The sequence below is a fragment of the Lathamus discolor genome, chromosome 2 (genome assembly GCF_037157495.1).
Source record: "Lathamus discolor isolate bLatDis1 chromosome 2, bLatDis1.hap1, whole genome shotgun sequence".
Taxonomy (NCBI): Eukaryota; Metazoa; Chordata; class Aves; order Psittaciformes; family Psittacidae; genus Lathamus; species Lathamus discolor.
This window is the reverse complement of record NC_088885.1, coordinates 41778783-41803159: the sequence shown is the minus strand read 5'-3', so window position 1 is coordinate 41803159 and position 24377 is coordinate 41778783. Positions and strand designations below refer to the sequence as shown.

The following is a 24377-nucleotide window of genomic DNA, read 5'->3' as shown; positions in this document are numbered from 1 at the left end:
CCATCTGAGGGGGTCAGCCTGGAAATGACACTTTTAAGGCACTTCCCGTTTCACAAGGAGGAATAAAGCAAATACTTGGAGGTGGATGAGGTGATGGCTCAGTCAGCCAGCCAAAGATTTGGGTGCTTCTGGGGGTTCTTTACTAGTTTTCTAAACTGGAGTTCCAGCAATTGGCTTTTGTCCAAGTAAATCTGAAAGACCCCATTTTAAAATTAATACTTAGGGATGGCTTTAATCTGGGGCAAATAAAGTCATTTTCTCTCCTGCTGGTTTAGTGCTCTCAGGCAAACAGCTCAACAGCTAATTGAGACCATTAGAAAAGTTACCAGTGACAAAATACAAAATATATAAGCATGCAGCCCTTTATTTTTGTAAAGATCTTTGCTCATCCTAGTTCTGTATATTACATTATGGTGTTATACAAATAAATTTATTTACAAAACCAGGAGCTATGCAAGCTTCTCGCTTTGTTTTTTTCCTATTTGATTGATACCCATCTTTTTCAACCCTTCCCCATATATATTTTTAAGCATGCATAAAAATTAACTTTGGTGTGGTAAAACTACTCTATGTGCCCAGCCACATACAGTATTTATTTATTTATAGATATTTATAGATATGTACAAAAGTTTGCCAGTATACAGAACAGTACTGAAGTGTACATTGTAAAATCCACAACGCAATACATTAATGGGCTACCAGGTCTCAGTAAAAGAAACCGGAAGGAAAAGGGTGGATTTAGCTAAGGAAAAAAAAGTAATCAGCAACTACCTCTATGTGTGAAACAATTCATTATTATTACTTTTTTCTTGGCTGGCAAATTCTTAAATATAATCTGAATGGCAGTGCAATAGGTCGAGTTGCCTCATACACGCTCAGACCAGTCCGGTTCTGTGTCTTGTGTAGAGGTTTACTGTCCAGCATACTCCTTTCAAATGTACATTACAATAGTATCAAAATGTTTTGGCAAAAAGATCTCGAAAGGAACCATGACATTTGTTGACAAAAATAGAAATCTGTAACAAAGCTAAATAACACCAAAATAAAAGAAAAATAGTTTAGTTTCAGTTTTACAGTTGTGTATAATCACACTTTAGTATATCTCTGTTCACTTCTAGTCCCCATAATGAAAAATAGCTTTATACAAAACAACTTACTCTATTGTTTTACCCATACATTTCCCCATGCTCGGTACACGGCCGTGCACACGCAGTCAAGCTCACTCACACACCTTCACGCGTTACTGTAAGAGGTGCTGCCTATAGGAAGGAAACGCTCTTTTATCATTACAATGGTAACAGAGTTTTCCAAAAAGCTCCACTCTATCCTAGTGTAGTAACTCAGTGTTTAGCACGTGATTAGTATTAAGCCTCCAGCAATACAGCAAAACGGTTACATTCCCTGGTTAATAATATTGGCTGCGGGTTCTTTGAACAAAAAGCCTTGGTGAGCTCGCAGGCGGGCTGTGCTCAGCCTTTAGGATGGCTCCTTGGCCGTGGATGGGGTGGACTTGCCGGCATTTCCGTTCTGTGCCTTGTAGCTGGTGAAGCTAGGCGTGTGGATTGTCCTGATGCTCTTCATACCTTGGTTGAGGGAAGTGAGAGAGGTAGAGGAGGGGGGGGAGGTAGAGGAGGAAGGAGGGGGAGCCCGGCCGTTCTGAGTCTGTAGTGAGAAGGAGGGATGGTGACCTTTCCCTGGGTAAGTGGGGCTCTGCAACTTGGAGGAGCCGTTAGAGACGGAGGGGATGAGGGAGGTAGAGTAGGTTATGCGACCTGTCTGAGGACCGAGAAGGTTAGAGGAAGGGATGGAGGTTTTAGAGGGTGGGTTAAGAGGGTTAGAGCTGTCACCGCTAGAAGCAGGTGCTGAGCTGCTTTTCCCAGAAGTGGGAGAAAAGGCTGGGATCTTAGAAGCGGGTAGGGTAGGGGAAGTAGCCTTATAGTCCCCACCAGCTTTCTTAGCACTTCCATTAGCCTGCAAATAAAGATGGCAGGAGACAGTTTGTCAGAAAGCCAGTAACATGATAAACCAACAGGACCTGGGAAAATAGCCCTACAGAGAGTAAGAGTTAACAGTTCAAGGCCTGAGCTAAGTCTTGCTGCCATGGACTGGACCTGGTAGAAAACCCGAAGTGCCCAACGAGGAGTGCATAGAAAGAGAGAAAGAGACAACAAAGCGTTTGTGAGAAGGTGCAATCTATGGGTTATAGACCGGTCACTACATCGGCCATGCGTCTGGGTTATCAACGTGTGAAGAGACATGTCCGGCTGGAGGGTTAATGTGCATCTACTGCCACCTATTACACCACCGGGTTAGTGTCCAAGGCCTCCTGTAAAGACTCTCTGAAGAGAAGCATTCCCAGCTCTCCGAGGGAACCGCCGCATTGACCAAAGGGATAGTAAACAGGTAGTTGACATCTTAAAATTACAGATGAATACCACAGTTTAAAAACAAACCAAAACAGAAACAAACCAAAAAAGAGAAAACAAAAGAGCAGCAGGTGTTTTATTGCAGACATGCATGCACAAGCGTGGTGAAAAGATCAGTAGATACTGTCATGCCCCCAGGATCCAGGACGTCCAGTTAGACCTCACTCGAAAGTCAGGCATCCGATATTTGGTATAATCTCAGTCAGTTACTGGAGGTTTTAAATAAACAAACACCACCAAATGTCCATCCAAACACGGGTTTAGGGTAAAACTACCTGTCTGTATTGGCGTGGGTCCTGCAGCTTGTGCTGTTTGCCTGCTTTCTCCGTGCTTCCTTGCCTACTTTTTGAAGCCATAGGGACCGGCATCCGGCTTGTCTGGGAGGTAACGCTGGAGCCCTGTGGAAACGAGTGGAGGGGCAGATAGGGGAGACAAAGGAGAAGGAGTGATCAGAACCTGTGTGCTCGAGGAGGAGACTGCACACCATGCGCCAAAAACAAAGCCGCAGTACTACATGCAGGGAAAGTTCAGGAGCTTCACACCGCAGGTGTTAATTCCCAGAATCAAATGGAGAAAACTGCTCAGCTACTGATCAGCCTGGATTTCGTGTCAGTGACGCTTGTCATTTCACACAGCGGATTATTTGGCCCAGCTCCCCGGCATTTGCCCATCACCAATCAGCAGCAAAGATTAAAAACAACAAAATAAAACCAAACAACCAAACCAGTGGTCTATTAGCTGTTAGACACCTCGTGGGGAGCCCAAACAAGCCACCTGAAAGGAAGCAAACAAATCACAAGACCCTTGTGTTTAATGGTGATTATTGCAGATTTTAGAAAGCAGCTGGAGATTTGATTTCTCGGACTAAGGTACCTTACGTGCAGTGGTTGGGATTGACGGAGGGGGCTCTACGCCAGCAAGGCTCTCATCCAGCACTACAAGCTCTCGGGGTGGGGTCTCTGGTACTATCTGGGCAGAGAAGGGGACAGTGCTTCCCTCTGAGCTGAATGTGCTTTCAGGGATAGATTTTGGACTCATTTCACTGATGGTGTTTTCCAGCTGCTTTATGGTCTGCTCAAGGCTGTCTAGTGTTCGGTATGTGCTCTGGCGGATTTCATCCGTCCTAGACAGGGACACCGCAGCTCCCGGGGGTCCCTCATGCTTCCCGGAAGGACTTTTGTCACCATCCTCGCTCTGCGACCTGGTGATTTCAAATCTCTTTGCTTCCTTGTGCTGCTTCAGGGTCCCATCTTCCTCCTCCTCTTCATAGACCACGACCTGCAAGGTCTTCTTGCCAGTCTTGGTTCCTGTCCGTATCGCCTGCGTTAGAGCAGCCAGCTGCTTTTTAGGGAATTTGAACTTAAACTTTTTCTTGGAATCCTGCCTGCTTCCAAACTGGTCGGCAGAGTCCGAACTGGCTTCTGTGCTTAGCCCATAGATCTGACGGTATTTGTTGAAATTTGCCTTTGTGCTTTCCTCTTCTCCAGGCGGTTTGGTTTCCGTGGAGTCAGAGGAAGACTGAAGGTTAAACATGTGCTGTTCATTGAGACCAGGAGCTGCTGAGTACTCTGCGGTGGCTTTTCTGTCATTAACTACTGGTGGTTCTTCCTTCTGGCTCTCAGAGATTTCATGTGCTTCATTTTCTTCCTCCTCTTCCTCTTCTATCTTCTCATCTGTCATCATTTTCTCCAGCTCCTCATCGCACTCCTCAAAGATTGTAGAAAGCCTCTTGTATGCTGACCTAATATCCATCGGTTCATCAAAAATGATGATGACGGGCTTTTTGTCCAGACACACCACGGGCTCTTCGCTGTCTGTGCTTTCTGGGGTACCCTTCTCCGACACCGCGTCCTTCCTTGCATCAATGTTCACTGTCTGCACATCTCCCCCTTTCCGGCTGACTATGTCGTGAACTTCCCCGCTCGACAGGACCTGGACGGCTGTTTTGGTAATCATGAAGGCGATGTTCTCTGTGGGTGGGCTGTCTTCACTTGGAGAGCTGGCCGGAGGAGAGTCTGCCTCTTCAGTGCTGCTCACGCTGTTACTCCTGCACACTTTGGGTCTCAGCACAACCTGATTGTAGTTGACTGCAGAAGCTTCTTGCTCCTGTAAGGAAGGCTGAGGCCCCAGAGCCTCCTGCGTGTGCCTCATGAGAGGGGCAACACTGCTGATGGGGATATACTTGCCCGTGCTCTGCAAGGCTTCACCCTGCGGCAGGTCCTGGTGAGCATCTTGTGAGAGTCTGTAGCTTGGCTTTTGTTTTCCAGTTTCAACAGCTGGGAAATGGGAGCCTAAAATATCTTGAGCCCCTCTTCGTTTGTCATCCTCTGGCAAACTGATGCCAGACAGGCTTGTGTTCACGTTCTGAAGGCTTTTCTTAGAATAGTCTCTACTGTCTACAAACAAACCCTTGCTAAATGTAGGACTGTCATTCATTGAAAAGCCAATTTTACTGTCATCTGTGCTGGATGAATCAGAACCCAATTCTTCTTCAGTTTTCCCTTCCCTCTTCTCTTTAGGATGGTCACTATCTGTGGGAGATCCTGTTGTAGCCCCATACACCTAAGGGGGAAAGTCGGATTACTCAGTTATTCAGGGCTGTCACCTTTACAGGACTTTTTTCTTTTCCCCCAAAATTAATCACCATATTCTCAGGGGAAGCGCAGACCTCATGAACTCACCACTCTGTGTACTGCTGCAGAGGCAGGGCTGAAGTTGTCATCCGATTCCTGCCTGTCTTTGGGGCAAAATTCCAGATTCTGGCAGAACAGCTTGTGAAGTTACTGCTCTGTGCCACGCGTGTGGCCAGCACGGGCTGTTACCTAGGGCTTCTGTTTTAAACAAGGCCTCCAGAATATGTGAAAGCACACTCACTACCTTATTTCCAACACAGAGCTACCTCCGCCCGTTCACTTTCCAGCTAAAAAACCCCCCATATCCCTACTTTGTGTAAGACTGAAGTTGGAAAGATTCACAGCATCTGATTGAGTTCTGCTGGGACACATCAAAGGGAGGCTGATGGGGAAGCCCTGACAGTAGGGCCCTGCAGCTGGCTAGCTCAGCAGAGAGCCAAATGCAAGAGTCTGGCTGGCCTTGAAAGGAAGTTGTGTACTGGCACAAGCTGATTGTCAAGTTCAACACCTTGCTGCTTCTAATGTTGCTCACGCCTGAGCAGCAGTGCTCCATCACAGTTAACAGACAGCATCACAGTCTGGGTGTTTGCAAATCCTTGCTGCAGCTTTAAAGTACTCCTTCAAAACGACTAGCGGCACCCTCCAGCACCCGTGGAAGTGCAGAATGAAACATTGAGCTACATTCACTTATAGAAGCAACTCCAAACATCACACAGAGCAGTCATCCACTAGCTCAAAAGTAGTATATTCCCAAAATGATGTCCCCTGGAGATGATGTTTCGTAATACCAGGCTTTTCTTTGGGCCTTGGCTTGTTAAGTCATCATCAAGATGAGGGAATGACCTCAAGAGACACCATGCCTATGTATGTATAAGCAAGAGTGAAAACTACAGTCAAAAGACGGCTCACCAAGAAGGAAATGAATCCAGCCTGGAGTGCACGAAGGCATAAGCCAAAAGTATTACTGCTGACATTGCTTGAGACTAGAGGCTGACTTCTAACACACAGATTATACTTATATGAGCAGTGAGACATGCAGAAGATCAGCCAGGAGAGTCGCTCTCCCAGCTGAGATGAATGAGTGATGGTACAGAAATCCATAGGTTGGCTGGTGCATGCACTCCCCACGCATACAAAGGCTCACAAAGCAGAGTTTCTACATCTCGTGTGGTATTTTCTTATATGGTGTCTGAGGATTTTACACTGGAAAACTTTACACACAATCAAAATGCAGGAGTGAGAAAGTCAGCAATAGACCAGAGTCACGCTTCATCTCTGCAAAGGCTTAGACTACCAGTAACACGGCTGTGCAGCTGCTCCAGAGACCTTGATATATTGATACCTCATATTTCTAAATAAGGAGGAGCCACCACACAAACCAGCCACAAGCAGTGAGGCATCAGTGGGCAGGCAGACGCTGTCTGCACTTCATGCTGAGAGCTGGGATCACAGCAAAACACCAGGGCTTGTGATCACCTCAGGCCCAGACTTGCAAAGGGGTAAACAAACAACTCCCAGTCCTGTTACATGCCCAAGCTCCCAGAATTAGGCCAGGACATTTAATGACACTTGTTGCCTGCGGATATGCTCACTCAGTGACTGAGTTCCCATTGCTCTGTATCTTTTTTAGCCAGCTTTTTGTCCAAGCACTGGTGCCCCATCACGTACGATCATTGTACAACAAGGCTTATTTTAGCAACTGCTGCCATTCTACTAAAAAAATAAAAACACAACAAAATCCACTTCCTGTATGAGTTTATCATGACCATAAGGCTCCATATTTAAAGGCAACAAACACTCTATCATGTCAGATGACAAAAACAGATCCCATCATTAACCTTGGTTTCCTGTACTCCGTGTTATTCACATAAATAGCAGTTTATGACAATTACTTGGCAGCACCTTTCAAAGAAACATTTGTGCTGCAGGATGTGCAGTGTCCTGAGCGGTGACCCAGGTTTTGGTGAAACAGTATGATCTTCTGACACCAGTGGTAATGAGGATGAATAGAGGTAGATATTCACACTTTTTTCCCCTCCCTAACGCGGTTTGTTAAACACTCCACAACAAAGCAATTTTTTCCCTTTTACTCATACCCTTGAACTTGCACCCTCTCCCAGCCGGGTGTTTACAGCTTTAGACCAAAGCTGCTGCTTGGGCAGCTCCAAGCCCAGTAAGTCCCTGGGTGCAAGGCCCTGACCTGGCAGCAGTACCTTCTGGCAGAGATATGGATTTGGATGCTAAAAATAGACGAGACGCCACCATCTAGGTGTCCCCTTGTGCTTTACAGCTGCAGTGCCCTGTGCAGATGCAGCTCACTGTGGTTAGGGTAGCTGGGGTTTTCTCTGCCTTGGAGACCTGGCAAAACCATTTTCTCTCTCCCTGCCTCACCTTCTCTTAAATGAAATTGAAGTGTATTGTCTCCTAGAAAATTCTTGGGAAGCTGCTCATGATGCTACATCAGAGAAGGTGTTGCTGCTATTTCCGATTGGCAAACACACACAAAATGCCTGAAAAATTAAAATGCTGTGCCTGCACGACCACCTAAACTCAGCAATGATTCAATTCATTATTCTTAAGCTTTAAGAAAGAGGTCTGCAAAGGCAGAAACATCTGTCATTTTCTTCATCCTGCACACTGGCTGCCCACTAAGACCAATCAATCAACTCAATTGGCAGCTCCAGTCCAGACACAGCTGTGAAATTCACCCCAACTTGGCTCTAGCTCCAGACATGTGGCAACTCTTTTAAGTCCCATGACTGAAGAGTGAATACTGGGCATTAACCTTCAGAGAGAGGGCAAACTCAGCCCATTCACCTTGACTGTCTTCCAATAAACTGAATGTGATTTCTCAGTATCTAGTAACTATTTATGGCACCAACAAATAAAACAAAATAATGCAGAAATTCTCTAAAGTGACTCTTGAGACTGAGAGGAACCAGTAATTCTCCTCAAGACAAGAACATGCCTTAGGAGAGATGCTTCATCATCCATTGTCAGAACAGCACTGGAAGGATGTTCTAAGGAGTATGAGCATCTCCTTGGCGGAAACTGATGGATCCTCTTTTAACTGTGATTTCACAGCATCATAGAACTTCATGCAACCATTGTACAATTGCTGATGAGACACATAATGCAGACTGATACAATGTTCCATATGGGTGTTTCTGAGCCATACTGAGATAAAAGGAAGAAAACCACTGGGCAGTGGTGAGTGGGGTTAGAGAGAACAGGACACAAGATGTAAGATTAGTTTTGAAGAAAAGAAGGTTATGCCAAGACCGGGTGGCACGTTTAGAAATGCCACTTGTTACCTTCTTTTCCTTGTGATGCATTAAAGTCCCAGGCCTTATGTCTTTAACATGTGTATCATTTCTGGATTGTTCAGCATGACTGTTTGAGTTTACATCCATAAAAGAGCACTTCTGGAAAGCCTAGGAAATAAATACTGCAGGTTATCAGGAGACCAAGAGCTTTTACACAGGAATCTCTGGAGATGACCAACTACAAAGAGAGCATTTATTTTTAACATTCACAGCCCAATAATACTATCTACGAGCTCATGAAATAATAGAGATTTTAGAGTATCAGACTAAGAGAAACAGGGCATCCCCGCCAGTCTGCCAAGGCTGCACTTTAACTCATCACATTGACCTCAACGCTCCCTGCAGGGAGATGAGCTTGATTTCTCCTTTTACAGATGGGGAGATGAAGGCATACAGAGGTGATACAAACATATCCAAACTCTGGACTTGTGACAATACCTGCTGCCTAGTAGCTGATAATCATGAAAGAGCTACATAAGTCCACATATCCTCACGCAAACTGCCTTTGACCTGGACACATGTGCCTTTGCCACAGTCAGTAACACACCAGATGCTGACAGTCCCAGCATATGGGCTTGCGGACCATTGTGCCCCAGGGCACAGCCTGGAATTGTCATGCCTTCATCTTGCTATCTTCTTTCCATTTCTTTTGGGTTTCTCTATCCAACTGGCTCCCACATCCAGAGGAGAACTATCAGTGCCACCAGTGTGTAGTGCTGGCTGCAAGTGTGCATCACTGGCATTTCTGCAGGCCTGTACTGGCATGGTCTGCCTTTGGTGAGATGTACAGGCAGGACACCTCTGCCAGCCAGAGGAATGAGGGAGGAGTGCTTACAGGAGTCAAACACACTGTGACATGCAAGATGATTATATTCTTATACCATGTATTAGGGAAATTATTTAATTCCTGGCAACTCTCATTAAATTAATAGCCCTGATTTCAGATTAGAATCAGGCCTGTTCTTTAAATATTATACTCATATATACTGCATATTTATGCAAAACCAGAAAAGCAACAATCATGAAAAAAATCCTGTGCAAAAATCAGGGTGTAGTGCCTTCTGCTTTTCCACTGCATCCTATTTGTATACACTTATAGACCAGAGCACCTAAGATGACAGGGAACTATTAGAAAAAATACTCTTGCTCCTCATAATACAAGATCATAGAATCATAGACTGGTTTGGGTTGGAAAGGACCTTAAGATCATCTAGTTCCAACCCCCCTGCCATGGGCAGGGACACCTCATCCTAGACCATGTCTCTCAAGGCGCCATCCAACCTGGCCTTGAACACTGCCAAGGATGGAGCATTTATCACTTCTTTGGGAAACCTGCTCCAGTGCCTCACCACTCTCACAGTAAGGTACAGACTTTCTGCAGTTTAGCCATGTGTGAGACCAGTCATGTGTTTCTGAGTTAGACATGCCAAAGGCATCCTTAAAGTCCTTTAGACTTTAAGTGATGAAGAATACACTCTTTCCCTTGGTAATTTATTTATCACCTTTGCTCCACAATATCTACAACAGTGTCCAAATACAGTTTACACTACAGCAGCTGATTACTGATTATTATTATGCCCTTTTCTGCTAGATTAAAAAGGTACTTCCCATGAAGGTACCTCCATGTTTTATTCAAGTGTCTTCTGAACTTTCACATTCTTAATAGCCTTTTCAAATGGGAGATGCATGCATACTTAGTCATGGATGCAGCAGCCCAGTGCTGATCTCACTGATCCTGTACTCCGAGATAAAAACACTCCCTGTTCTCACATCTAACCCAAAGCAGACACTAACTTGTCACTGCAACTCCTATTTCTTTCCAAGACATGCAGTTGTGGTCTGGCCTGTATTTTGTTGTTCTTCATGTGGACTTTGTATTTCAGTGAATGTATTATTACCATTAAGTGATTGCTATCATCTCCCTGCTCTCATACTTTACTAGTTTGAATTAAACTGATAAAAACAGTAAGGATTTGAAACTTATTTCCAGGCTGTTGATGAAAATACAGTGACACTGGGCCTGTAGCTGATTCCTATGGGACCTGAGTGATACCTGCACCAAGGGCAGCATTTTCAGAGTCAGATAGCTCTCAATTGTCCTGTGGGAGGTTTGGGGTTATTTATACTCTGTGATACCAGATTTTTACCAGAATGTTGTATGATGGTTGATTAAATGAATGACTTCCTTACAAAAAATATTTATAGGGATACAATTCACTTTAAGCAGTCAAACCTGTTGCCTGATCAAAGAGTGTTGTTTGCTTTGTCAAATCTATGTTAGATTACATTGTGTTTATGAGCATAACTATTTACATCTGTCCTTCAGTTCTTCATTGATCGAATCCCATACCTGATTTTCCATTATCCTGCCTGTGGCTGGTATCAGACTAATGAGGCTCTTGCTCCTGGATCAAGTAGTTTGCCCTTTCTAAAAGATGGTACTCCATCAGCCTTCTAAAGTATACCTGGTATTTTGGTATTGGTTTAAAAAGAGCATTGCTTGTGTCCAAAAGTAGCATAGCTCTTTCCCTATTGAGCTACCTTAGCTCTGCTCAGCCACCAGTTGCAAGGCAGCCGGGCTGCTTAATGAGAGACAGGAGAGGATGAGACAGCTTCACTGTCCCCAGCTCTCTTGTTGCTCTAGCTATTAACATAAAAATGGGGGGATAAGGGTCAAGCGCTGCTCTTGCTCCCTGCAAACCAGCTACCTGAAGGACCAATGGTTGAGAGCTGAGCAAAGGGGCACCCACCACATTTAACAGTTACTAGTGCTTAATATCCATGTCTCCTGTGCTGCACACTCTCCCTAGGCAGCACCAAGCTCTCCTTTTGGCAGGTGGACAGCAGGAATCATCTTGTATTGTGACAATGCTCAGAAACACCCCAGCATCAGAAATTCTAGCCGGTCAAGCTCATCCACAACTCCTTTCCTCATACGGGCAAGGAAGAGGGCAGAGGGTGCCCCTGGGAAGCTGGAGCTCTCTAATGGTAGGTAAAATAGTTGGCTTTTACTGAAGCATCACCATCACTGAACTAAATCAGCCTATGTGCTACCAAGCGAAGGACCAGCAAGAAAACACTACTTTTATGGCACTAGCAGAATAATGTACGAGTTACACAACAGCGAACAGCAAATGATTCAGTGTTCAAACACTTCGGGAAACGTTGGACCATAGCACAGAACAAGTGAGCACAGCCCTCCAGGAGAAGACCCCATATTCTCTGTTCCCACCAATGTTAACAGAAATGATGGGCTCTCAACACCTGGCACGAAGCAAGAAATGCTAGGCCAGGGACAGCCACACCAGATGATAGATACACACAATATTTTAATGTCCCACTTATGTGTGTAAGATCCTGCAGTGGCAACCACTGCATTCTTGACCACTCTCTCAGCTCCAGACCTCTTGAACAAAATTTGGGGGGTGCTTACAGAATGTGCACCTCCCAGTGCAATAAAGTGGGATCATGTGAAACTGGCAGACCTAGTTTCCTTTGTGTTCTGAGCTAGAAATTGTGCTGAGGCCTTGAAGTGATATTAGGTACAAAGGATTTCATGTCCTCCTGCCTCCATGGCAGGAGCACTGGAAATAGATGATCCTTAATGTCCTTTCCAACCCAAACCATTTTATGATTCTCTGTGCAGCCCAGAAGGCATACCTGTAATTCTGCCATTATTTTATCTCCTTCTTCTTCCTCTTCATCTTTTGCAGCTGATGCTACAGCATGTCCTGTGCTCCGAGACAATGCCTGATCCTCTTTGGGAGTTTTGGGTTGTGCTATTTGCCCAATGTCTTCACTGCATTCCTACAAGGGGATGTGAAAGCACAGACAGACAACAGGCTTGAGCCCTCCTGATGCAAGCAAATGCAGGAAATTCAACACTACTGCAATTCACCCATTGCAAGGTTCCTCTTCCTTTTTAAGAAGACTGCTACTTCATCAGTTCAAAAGCAACCAGCACTGATGATGGGATAGGATGCTCACAGATTAAAAGGCTTCCTAACCTGGACTTCCCTCCGCTTCATTCAGAGAACAGAACAGATGGGGAAAGGAAGCCCACAGAAACTAATTCACAGCATTTCTGTTAAAACGCTCTCAAATCTGAGCTGATTTTCCCCATCTGTATAAGGCATGCTTTTTTTTGTTTTTAATCTTCTTACCACTCAAAATGAAAGCAGCCTGTGGCTTGCCTTCTACACTGCTAGGAGATACAAGCAGCAAGACTCCTGTAAACAGAACTGATCAAACCTTACTTGTTCATTTGGCCCAACAGCAGTTTTTCCTGGTAAGCAGTTTCAGTATCTCTCCAGGACGTAAGCTCTGTCTCAACTTATTTTGTGGTTTGCAGACACAGCCCAAGCCTGGGAATGTGTCTCTGTGCCAGCCACTCATCAACAGTGTGATTGCCTAGAGTCTGAATCATCAAACCTTGCCAGCAGCAGCTTCTTTTCTGGGTGCATAGATGACATCTCCTGATCTCGTTGTAGTTAGTCCTGACCCTGGCAGGTAACTGCGCCGTGGAGGTGGAGGAGGTGGAGACTTGGTCAGCCTGTCGTTATCCTGTTCTCCATCGGGAACTTCTTCTGCAATTGAACACAGCAGCACGAAGTGAGCACAAGTGAAGGAGGGGTGAAAGTATTTGCATCCCTGCCTCAATTGGAAAGGAGAAAAGTGTCTAAAAGGGTCCAGATTCTGAATATATATGAATAGGAACACATTTCGGCTTCAAGTGGAACTGCCTCAAGTGAAAGTGAACAGTGCTGCACTTGCACAAAGGAACTGGGTCACTTCACCCAGAAAACCAGCAAAACTGTCTTCCAGACCCCTGTGGTTTGGTTTCAGCCCTTGGTGTAAAAGTGTGATAGCTGAGCACACACTTGTAAATCAATCCCTTGCAAAGAAATATGTGAAGTACAGGTCCACCTGGGTACTTGTTTACAAATAGTGTTCCACAGTCTCCTTTGAAAGCATGGCAACAAACCTAGACACCAAATGTGCAGGCTGCTCATTGTTGTCAGCAATTCTGAAGCACCCAGCACACACTTCTGCCCTGCCTGGGAGGTGCTGCCAGCAAATTGCTAAGAGAGGAGCTAAGGAGTTTTGTCCATCCTATAGCTGGACAAAACCAGCTAAGTTCAGACAAAGGCTGAAAGGGAAAATGTGAACACTGTTAGACAGATGCCACCTCTGAAGTTCATAGTCCTCTTGCCCCAGAGCAGGGCAGGGGAACACCAGGGGCAACTGCACTTTCTCCTCTCCTAAGACAGCATTTATTTTCACTTTACTTACTACTAACTATTCGAGGAATGCACAGTTTTGCCTTTGAATTACAATATAAGAGGCCTACATATATTTTGCTAGCCTGTGAAGATTCAAATACCAAATACAACAGCTGAGCAGAACCAGCCCTTGCTTTCTGAGGAGGCTTTTCCGAGGGAAGACCAGTTTCTCAAACTGTCACCTCCCTGCACGCACACGATGCTTCCCATCCAGCAGCCACTTCCTCTTCCCAATGTCACTGGATGGCATTTTTACCAGAAGCAGCATTACCCTTCTCATGACCTGTCCTTTTGTAATTCTGGTCACAGGCCAACCATCACACATGGCAACAGCCACCGTTTTCGCACTGCTGTTTACAATGCTTGTTTTCAAGAGCAAGAGAATAACCTTTCTGCAGCTACCCAGTATTACATAAACAGCTGGAATGAATATAATCCAGAACGATAAAACCTCCTGCTTTTGTGATTACCCAGCTGTTCAGGGCTAAGTGTTCCCTCTAGGCAAGTTATTGCATAACTATCCACTCCTGGGGCTGTGTCAGGTTTCTTCAATATGCCGGCTGGGCCCTGGGGCTGGATGGAGCCCTTGTCTGACCCAGCTTCATCTTTGCTCTCTTCTTAGCTCAGATGTTCTTTGAAGCTGCTTAAGCTTAAAGAAATGCTCTGTTGTATTATCTCCTTCTCTGGTTATCTGGCACTCACTCGCAGGACTTCAAGATGAGTGAAATTCCAGGTGCACTTTACATTAGGCCACTTTGGTCAATACATACCACTCCACTTTTTGTAGCATCAGATACACTTCTACCAGCCCAAGGCAATATCTGCTGCTGTAAAATCAGACTAATTCTCTAAGATGGTGTTTAGCAGACTATGATGTAGGGCCTGTGTGAATCCCTACTCATTTGAATGGGCTCAACTCATTAAGTTTTTCTCACACTTACTAAGCACAAGTCTGTGTGAGAGACACGGAGGCCACAAAGAGAGAATGATTCCTGCCATCTCTTTAACATCTGTGAGACATTCATCCATGTCCATCTTCAAAAGGGGAAACAAAAGGGAGAAACACAGGCAAGAGAAATTTTCAGTGAGTGTGGCAGGAACACAGGGTATCAAAGGCTAATCCCCCTCACATCCTCTAGCTGGAGTCATTAAGGAGAGGGTGCGATGGGGTTTGCTCACAGTCAATGCAATGACACTGGGCAAGACAAAACTTCAAAGCTGGATTTCTGTTTTCTTTACTGAACAATTAGATACCCCCAATCTAAATGGGAAGGAAAGAAAAACCAAAACAAAACCCCAAAAACTTGGGAGAAAAAAACTTTAGGAAAAACCCTCATTCAAATGCATTTTTTCTTATGGTTGGGTTCTTGTAGCATATTTAAAGGAGGAGGAGTAAATGGACATGTACAACTTACTGAGTCCAAGACTACCCAAGAATAAAAAAGTTACTTCATGGAACCTTCTTTGGTGCCAAAGGGCTAAGCACTTCTGTGAACAAAATGGGAATTGTTCATTGCCAGCTGTTCCACCGAACCAAAACATTCTTCAACACTGAGCCGAAGCATTCTTCAACAGGCACAGACAGACTGGAATTAATTTCTCCCACCATATAAATTTCTACTTGCACCAAAAGAATCTATCATGTCTTAAAAAGATCTCAAAATAATAACGCCTGCCTTGAGGCAGCCTTGTAGTCAGAGAAGCAAACTGTCTTTAATGGAAGTTACTGATCACTCAGCACATGCAAAATCAGAGCTTTCTCACATATGAAGGCACAAAGACAGATGAAGGAGCCCTATTTCTAATGCGCATGCTAGAGAGAGTCTCCATATTTTTCATTGAATAACCCTGATAAAAAAGGTGAGTTGAAGTAAAGATGTGAAAGAGGCATTTACAGAATCATCTGCAAAATTGCGCAAAGTGTGTAATTTTACATTGTTTTGTTCTTTGCAGGGATAAAAAACGAAGTTTCTTAATTGGGTTCTGTTTGGAGAATGGCTGAGACAACATATTCTGGCAATGTGGTCTACCTGGGATCTGCAGTGAAGGCAGCAAAGGACTTACTTTGCTAATATATGGCCAAAATGTCTTACGCACGCTTTCCTTATGTTGCTCAGTCTTCTAGTCTACAGCACACTAATACTGCAAATTTATCTTGAACCATAGAAGAGTTGGGTGGCATGTGAGAAATTTAGTCAGATACTAAAGAAAAGTTTTGCTGTTCCCTTATTTGTGTTACTATTACAGGGTTCATTATGAAAATGTCTCAATCTCTTCAGATTTCTCCTTAAATCGGCTGGCTACACAATGTGCAACACTGTATTCTAGAAAGGGATTAGTTAACTAGACCAGTTAGTTACCAACCTTCCTTGTTACTTTGCTCTGCACTTTTTAAGATGATGTCACAGCTCACCGCACCCATATGGTATGCATTTTCATCCACTTTTTATGCCACACACACATTATAGAAGACAACTGTGTTGATCAATAGGCAGTAACCTGACTGAACACTACCAGAACTCTAATTATTTCACGAGGTTCTATAGAGATCTATTTTGAATATGTTTGTTGTGAAACATCCAAGGGGCCACAACTTGCCAATGTCAAAGATGCGCCCGGACCAAAATGCTGGATCTGGAAAAACCCCTCCGAATCCTACATGAATTTCTATACACAAGCCCCAGGGCATTGTTTTTCAGCTATTTACAACTTCAGCATGCCAACGCCTTGGCTGCAGCATGCAGCCCTGGTCTCCACAGCTCCAGAAGGACACAGGGGAGTTAGAGAAGGGCAACTGAAACTAGCCAAGGGAGGGAGCAGCTGGCACAGATGTAAGGTCCAGAAAGGCTCCACGTTGGAAGCTTGGAGCCTGTGGTGCAGGCTGAGACCTCCAGGATATGATCAAGGTTATTCACTGCCTTCATGATTTTATAAAGGGAATGCAAAGCTGTTGTTTGCCAAATTGCAGAGTATTAGAACTCTGGGGAGCTCAATGAAGCTGGTATGCGATCAGTTTAAAATAGATGAATGAAAGCTCCTACACAAGATGGGGAGCTTGCTGCCACAGCAGTGGGGATGCAAATGGTATAAGCAGGTATAGAGGAATAAAGGAATAAAAGCTCCATAACGGATATGAAAAGGAGGAGGTTGGGATATTCCCCTTAATACCGACTGGGAACGTTGGGGAAGTACTCACAGACTGCAGAAGGTGGCCTTCCTGGTTGCAATTGCTAGCTTCTATTGCTGTTCTACCCACACAATGCAAGTTAGTCTTTCCTTTTTAAGGAGATTCTTACGTATTCAGAGATACCTTTTTTATTTCTCAGCCTTCGCTTCCTCATGCTAAACAAAACTAGTTCTTTCTTTTTTGTTCCCCAGAGATGATGTTTTTTTAGAGCTCTGGTCATCATCGCTGTCCTCTTGACTCCCTCCTATTTGCTCAGTCTTCCTTGAAGACCAAAACATTGAGTCTGGGAATTTCTACGGAAGAGCTCACCACTGCTGAGCAGATCCATGTGTCTTGTAGATATTCCTGTTCATTTCATTATGTTTGCTTGGTTTTTGCTACAGGGTCACAGCCTGACTCACATTCAGCTTGAAACTCAGTGTATCTGTAAAGAGCCAGAACGCTTACTGTGAATGTTGCTCTCATTCATTCCTACATATCTATCCACTTCCTCAAGAGAACTCTGCTATGTAGCATCACAGGTCATTTTCAGACCTCTGAGGAACTCATTCAAAACAATGGTTGTATTTATAGTTTAAGACTATGAAGTTAGCAAGGATCATCAAGGTCAAATAGTCTGATTTTCCACTTAACGTAGGTTCAAAGACTTCTATAAGCAGGTCTTGATTTATGCACATAGCTTGTGCCTGAGCAGCCCTTCAGAAAGAAACACAGTATTGCTTAAAGATCTGAAGTGGCAGAGAATCCCGTATGTTCATAATTAAACTTCAGTGATTAGTTACTCTGAATGTTAAAATTTGACAGCTGACTTTTAATGTGGCTTTTTCTAGCTTCAGCTTTCAACTGCTGGAACTTGGAACATTTTCTGCAAAGTTAAAAGGCCTCCTTACCCTCAGAAACCTCAGGCGTGTCTTGATCTTCTTTTGATAACAAATCTGTCTATAAAAAGAGTTTTTTAGGTTTCTGATGGTACAATCATCTGTGCTCAATCTTTTTGTGGTTCTTTCCAGAGCTCTCTGTAATGCTAAACTTTTAAGTCCATAACTGAACACAGTACATTAGATATAGATACAGTATAGTATCTCTGTTAAAAGCAAAGTGTACTCTTACTCTCCTGCTAACGAGGAGTCTTTATCTCCAGAAGACAAATTCTCTCAGTTGCAATATGGAGAAATCTGTCTTCATCTGGTTACCCGCACTGGCATTGGCAAAATCACTGCATTCTGTGCATAGGACTGCATTATTCCTCAGAAACATACTCACAGCTACAATCAAGAACACAGAAATCTGTAAACTGAAACCATTCTAGAAAGCAGGAAAAATATAACATCTTTCCAGATATGCAGTTCTTTAGCATCATTTATTCTAGCACACCTTACCTGACACATCTAGCTTTTCCAATGCATCCCCTTTTGGCAGGGCTGCTGGCTGTGGAGGCATTTCCAGGTTAGGAATGGACTTCATTATATTGGCTTGGGCCTCTTCCAAGAGCTTTTCAAATTCCTTGCCATTATAGTGATCGAGGTTTTGTCTTTTCTCTTCCCATTTTTTTTCAGCTTTCTAGACAAAAAATAGTAAAACATCTCTTTATTTCTCTGATTCCTGTTGTGATCACTTATTTTAAAAAGAAATATAAAATCCATATGGAAACATTCTAGGTAAATACGGATAGATTCTTACAGTTATAGTCAGCAACTAGAGGAATTAATACTAATTGTACACTGGTTCTGACTTCCATTATGCTAGAGATGGCACAAACACATGACTGACAGTGGCCACTGCTCACTAAAGGAACAAAGGCAATATTTAAATCTGGGTCACTCTCTTACTGTATCACACTGGTGATTAAAGTGCATGTCTATAATAAGACATGAGAGTTCATTTTTCATGGATTTTCTCAATACCTCTGTGTGTGAAACCACTGGAACTTTACACTCTTTCATTTTAACCTCTCGATAAAGAGGGATATGAAGATTTAAAGAATGAATGAAATCCACGGATGCAAGTGTTGCCAGAAATAAGGTATTCTAAAAAAGATGTTTATTTTCTAATTTTTTTATAAAGGTTAGTTAAAAAGCACCGTTACTCATTTTGATTGCATGTTATTATCCTGTTGCATTTAAGATCAGAGGGTATCTTCAGAAGTGCACGGTGTAGTCAGGGGTTAAGCATTTAGGTCCCCAGAAAGCATTTTAAAAATCCTACCTGCAGTCTCACGAATGAGACTGGGAGCTCAGACCCAAAGAGAGGACAACTGTTTGAGTGGAATACACCGTACCTCAATTGACACAGCTCGGTTTCTGGTACTTGCATTGTGAATTTCCTCAATGAAAAGACTTTGCATGGTGGTGCCATTGACAGAGACCTGTGGTGCTGGCGTGGTTGGTGTGGGCTGGGATCCTGTTGCAGGCTCTTGCAGGGTTGCTGGTGGGGTGGCTGAGGGGTGGCCATCCACTGGCACACCTTCGCTGTGGCTGGCTGCAGTGGGTGAACCCTGGGCATGGTTGACCAGTGCTGAGGAGTGCTGAGACTGATGGATGACAACAGGTGAGCTCTGCACATGATGGACCGTCATTGCTGAGAAGGGGATGACTTCTGACTTGACCGATGACACCTGGGACTCAGATGTAGGGTTTTGCTGTGCATGTCCCTGGGCATGCTTGAACTCCTCCTGGTTTTTCAGAGTCTCAGCTGCAGTGGTCTTTTCCACAGTAGAGTATTGCACGGCTTGAGATGGATCCACACCCCGCAGCAGTCCTTCTGTAACGTGTCTGCCCAGCCAAATTGAACGCAACAGCATGACACGTGGTTAGCAGACAGGCAAGTCATGAGCAATAATCAACAATAAACTTTTGCAAGGGAAAAACACCTATATCAAAAATATCCAAATGGTGGGTTTTCTTCCTGATCCTCTCGGTTGTGTGATTTTACAGCTTTCTCTCAGTCAGGGACTCAAGAGTTTTAAAGAGGTCACTCTAATTAGGACGTTTGTGCCTTTTGAAATGTTTACAAGCCTTCATGGATGTACTACGTTTAGACCAAACCATGAGTTACAGTGGGTTATTTTAGAGGGATAATGGAAATCAGGTGACTTAAAGTTTATATGCTGCATGTAGCTAACAACATGCTCCTAGACTATTAGCACAGAAAGTAGAACATGAGGTATCAGTCTGCCAATTGCCAAAACAAACCCTTCCAATGATACTTCATGAAGGTCTTGTCTGTCAAGAGTTTGCGGTAGGATGAGCTGAGGATGTAGTCAACTATTTCTGGCAGCTAGCTGTGAAATGACTGAGCTTCATACTGTAGCTAGCCAACAGATGCCATCAGTTTTTCCACTACTGAAACAGACTTTATGAGGCTTAATACATAATTTCACTGCAAAAAAGAATGGCTTTTGGTAAAGCTTTCGCATGCACAACTTACTGCGTTGTTTTCTTTTTTCCAAACAGGGTGAGACAGGAAATAATTGCAGTAATTTTTAAGAAAAGGAAACTAATATGAAAGGATATAGATGTTTATCTACATGGGAAAATAAATGATGGCTCTTGTAAGACCTGTTACACAAACCATTTTATCCATCTGCCAGTACTGGCAAATCCATTTTACATATGCTCCAGGATATATGGAAACAATGACAATCCTACATTCCTTAGAATAATGCTTATGAGTTACATTTTCTTGTAATTGAAGTGAAATTGCGACCACCACCGCTGACAATTTGGCCTGATCCACTGGTTTCCAGTATGAAATCAATCCAATGCTTATTGCTTCATATAAATCAGCAGTCATTTGTTGCTCATATATTCTGACAAAAATAGCTGAACACTGGCTTTTAGTGGACACAAATGTTATCTAATATTTCAACTTTAATTCATACCTTGCAAAGAACGGAATAAAGAATTTGTATGAATTCATAAAGCATATTGGAAAATATTTATTTCTTTCAGAAGGTTTAGGATACCTTTATCTTCACAAAACCTTTTCCTGTTTTGTTTCTTACTGTTACATTTTTGGGGGTGCATGTTTCAGTCTCAGGGAATATTTCTGTTAGTTTTGACTACAGTGACAGCCTACAGTTAATTAGCTCACACATGGGACTGATGGCACTCTGCAAGCTTTCCCATCCAGGTACTTCGCAAATCTGGAAGTCTTGAGTTCAGAGTGAGCTAGTTATGACTGAGAATCATAAGATCTTGATGACTGGGCCTCTTGGTCAGGACAGAACCACTGCACGGAGCACAGGGAAGACTAGTTTGACTTCCCTTGAGGGGGTTCTAGAAAGAGTCTGTAAAATACTACAAGGAAATTGCCTGATAAGAGGGGGAGAGCCCAAGCCCAGAATCTGTTTTAGCACTGCTTAAGGAAATGCTTTAGCTTTGAGGAAGGAAAAAGACAAAACAAAAATCCCATCTCACCTCCTGAGCATGGTGAGGATATCGGTCATGCTGCGCACACGTTTCAGCAAGCTGTCAAGCTTGTGTGGTTCTTCCTTTAGGAACCTCACGGCTTCTACCTCAATCCGGAGGATTGCACGCATTTTATTTTGCAATGTTGGGAACTCTCCTGCAAAGATAACACCTGTGAAGCTCAAGAGGAAACGATAAAAGCCCTGGGACAAATGCTTAATGGGGTAAATGTCAAATAGTTGAATGCCTTCCTCTCTACAGAAAGCAACAAGCTCCTTACTTCCAACTCTGTATCTTTTTGGAAGTGAGTTAAAGCTCCCAGATCAAAGGCAAAAAACTGTTCTCAGCCACTGTGGTTAAAAGAAAAGAGCCAACAGTAAAAAGGAGAAGTACATACCTTTCAGGGTGGCAACAGCTTCTCCCACTTGACGCAAAAGAAAGGCTCCATCTTCAACATCTTTCAGTGTAACTGCCTTGCTGGAAGCACTGGATTCCTTCTTCAGATCCTCAACAAATGCCTCCAGCTCACTGGCAAAACAAAAAAAGTGGACATGAAATGTAAGCAGGGCTTTCACATTACAGTCAAACATATGTAAATGAATGGACTAAACTAATCCAGAAACCTCAACTATGGCATCTTTAAATATGACACCACAGGCTGAAAAAACAGCAGGGTACCATGAGGGGAAATGAGGATGCTGGACACTCACAGCATAGGAACAAGCTGACTGATTGATTTCTCTGATAGGCTGAAGATGTGCAGTGCATACGGACCTTAAGGCAGCTGTGCTATAAAGGGCAGGGGGGTGTGGTGAAACAGATCTAACAGCCAGACCTCTGGGGATGCAACAGACACACTCTACCACTACCATCCAGTACTGGTTTGCACCTGGCATTTTCTCATTGCTGTTGACATGCAAGGGAATGTCCAACAGTGAAGTAAGAACCCAAAACCTGGCACTAATGGCCCCTTGATGCAACCGTGTTTATCTGCAGGGTCCTCTTAGACAGGGTACAGGGTCCTGTTACCAAGAACAGACAGACTGAAACAGCAAGTGTACATTGTGTGCAGTTCTCACTCAGCATTTGGATTTAAGAATTAATCACTTCAAATGTCTTTTTCCACCCAGTGCTGTCCCGTCCTTCCTCCAACTCCATCTGGTGCTTCCTCATCACCTTTCCCTATATTTTTTCCATGCTTCCATATTTATGTAAATTTTCACAATCCTTCAGACACAGAAACTTTATTTTTGTTTAGGGGAGCCACTTTTTTTTCCATTTAAAGTTGAGACCACATTGCTTTAGCTGGAGTTTCCACAAAGAAGCTTAAAAATTTCTAAAAAAAACAACCCTGAAATGCATTATGTGCAACTATATAAACATCCATGCAAATACCTTAAAAGGATCATAGATTCATAGAATGGTTTGGGTTGGAAGGGACCTTCACTCAGTTCCAACCCCCCTGCTATGGGCAAGGACACATTCCACTAGACCAGGTTGCTCCAAGCCCAATCCAACCTGGCCTTGAACACTTTCAGGGATGGGGCAGCTACAGCTTCTCTGAGCACCCTGTGCCAGTGCCTCACCAGCCTCAGTGAAGATTTTTTTCTAGTATTTAACCTAAATCACCCCTCTTTCAGTTTAAAGCCATTCCCCTTGTCCTTTCATTACATGCCTTTGTAAAAAGTCCCTCTCCAGATTTCTTGTCATTTCTTGAATATATATTCTAAGAGAAATTCACCTCTATTAAGATATCAAATTTACTGACAGGAATATTCTGAGAAGCCTGATTAATTGCATGGTAGAAAACAATGAAAAGCAAACTCTGAATTGACAAACTAGCTACCCATTTTAACCTATTTTGTGGCCTCATTTCCTGCATCCACTTAGGTAGCAGGTTTGCTGTTGCTGTAAGAGAACCAAACTATGGGCTGATTGCCTGAAAAGGGGTAGGGGAAGACTGCCTTCTGCACCAGCTGCAGGCCTTGAATTTCCTTTTATTTCCCTTGTACCAGCACTGCCACGAAGATCCAGCAGAAAATTAGTTATTTCCAGACAGGTCACTTCCTAGATCTGCCTCAGTGACCAGGTGACACAGGGGGGAAAAGAGAGGAGTAGGTGGACAGTAACAGGATAAAAAGGAGAAAATCCCTTGCAAAACAACTCCACACGTCAATTTAAAGTGGAAGCAGAGTTACACAGAACAATAGCAATACACTAGTACTTCTGATAAACAGAAAACCAAAACCAGTATTAGGATCCGAACATCAAGTGCACACAGCAAAGAGTTCATTTCAATCCAAAGACTAAGAACTTTAGAAACTATAACAAAAATTTTGAATTAAGAATCATAAGTTTCTTCTGAACAGATCACAGACAAGTGGAGGTAAATGATCCTGTTCCCATTTTAAGCCCACTTCTAAGACTCTGCCTTGAGAAAGCTGAGGGAGTCAGTATTTCCACTAGCACAAGCATACTCGCAGGAAAAAATCCAATGGACCACACGATGGCAGCAAGGCAACGTTTCTCAGGGTATTTTGCTAGTGGAAGAAACTACGATAATGCAGATTTGCTGTCTCTGTGTTTGCTTTTGCTATAAAGACATAGATACACCAGGCAACCAAAAAGATAAGGGCAGAAGCTTAAATTTGTTCATGGATGGAAGGAAGAAAAAGGAACACACACAGAACAATGTTACGATGTTTTAGTAGGTTTCTGATTGTTAGATATATAGGAATAAAGGGAAGACTTTCAGGTAGCTGAGAAGGGCTTTCTTTCCCTTTGTTATTTGAACAGAAACAGAAAGGTCATCACAAAGCCCCTTGAATTCCATACAGTGATACTAACAAACAAGACAACTGATCCTGAAATTATTCAGCGGATAACACATTACACTGCAAGGAAAAAGAAACTTCAGCCTTCAGAAGCTAAAGCAGCAGCCTCCAGCATTTCTTTTCCATCACTGGGAAGCAATCTGGCTTTATAGATTGGACTAAGCAAACCCAATTAACAAGAAACTCGTATTAATGCAGTTTCAGAAGGCTAATACAAGATGAATGATTTTTCTGCATCTGTGTTATACCCAGCAGAGCCAAGGCAAACTCTTATGCTGAG

At 43.5% G+C, this 24377-nt stretch overlaps 1 protein-coding gene across 18 annotated transcripts in view; it reads right to left on the bottom strand.

The window, feature by feature from the left end:
• Nucleotides 1-346: 346 nt before the first annotated feature.
• KIAA1217 (KIAA1217 ortholog) overlaps nt 347-24377 on the bottom strand; it is a 384957-nt gene continuing 360926 nt past the window's right edge. For 15 of the 18 annotated variants that reach the window (XM_065666573.1, XM_065666574.1, XM_065666575.1 and 12 more), the window contains 10 exons: nt 21661-21791; nt 21273-21420; nt 19133-19625; nt 18234-18414; nt 12817-12971; nt 12046-12192; nt 8374-8493; nt 3300-4988; nt 2702-2824; nt 347-1971 (listed from right to left, as the gene is read on the bottom strand). In XM_065666573.1, coding sequence (XP_065522645.1) covers nt 1477-1971; nt 2702-2824; nt 3300-4988; nt 8374-8493; nt 12046-12192; nt 12817-12971; nt 18234-18414; nt 19133-19625; nt 21273-21420; nt 21661-21791 — 3682 coding nt within the window. In that variant the 3' untranslated portion in view covers nt 347-1476. The remainder of the gene's footprint in view (nt 1972-2701; nt 2825-3299; nt 4989-8373; nt 8494-12045; nt 12193-12816; nt 12972-18233; nt 18415-19132; nt 19626-21272; nt 21421-21660; nt 21792-24377) is intronic. The other 3 variants (XM_065666589.1, XM_065666591.1, XM_065666577.1) reach the window with 2 other exon arrangements.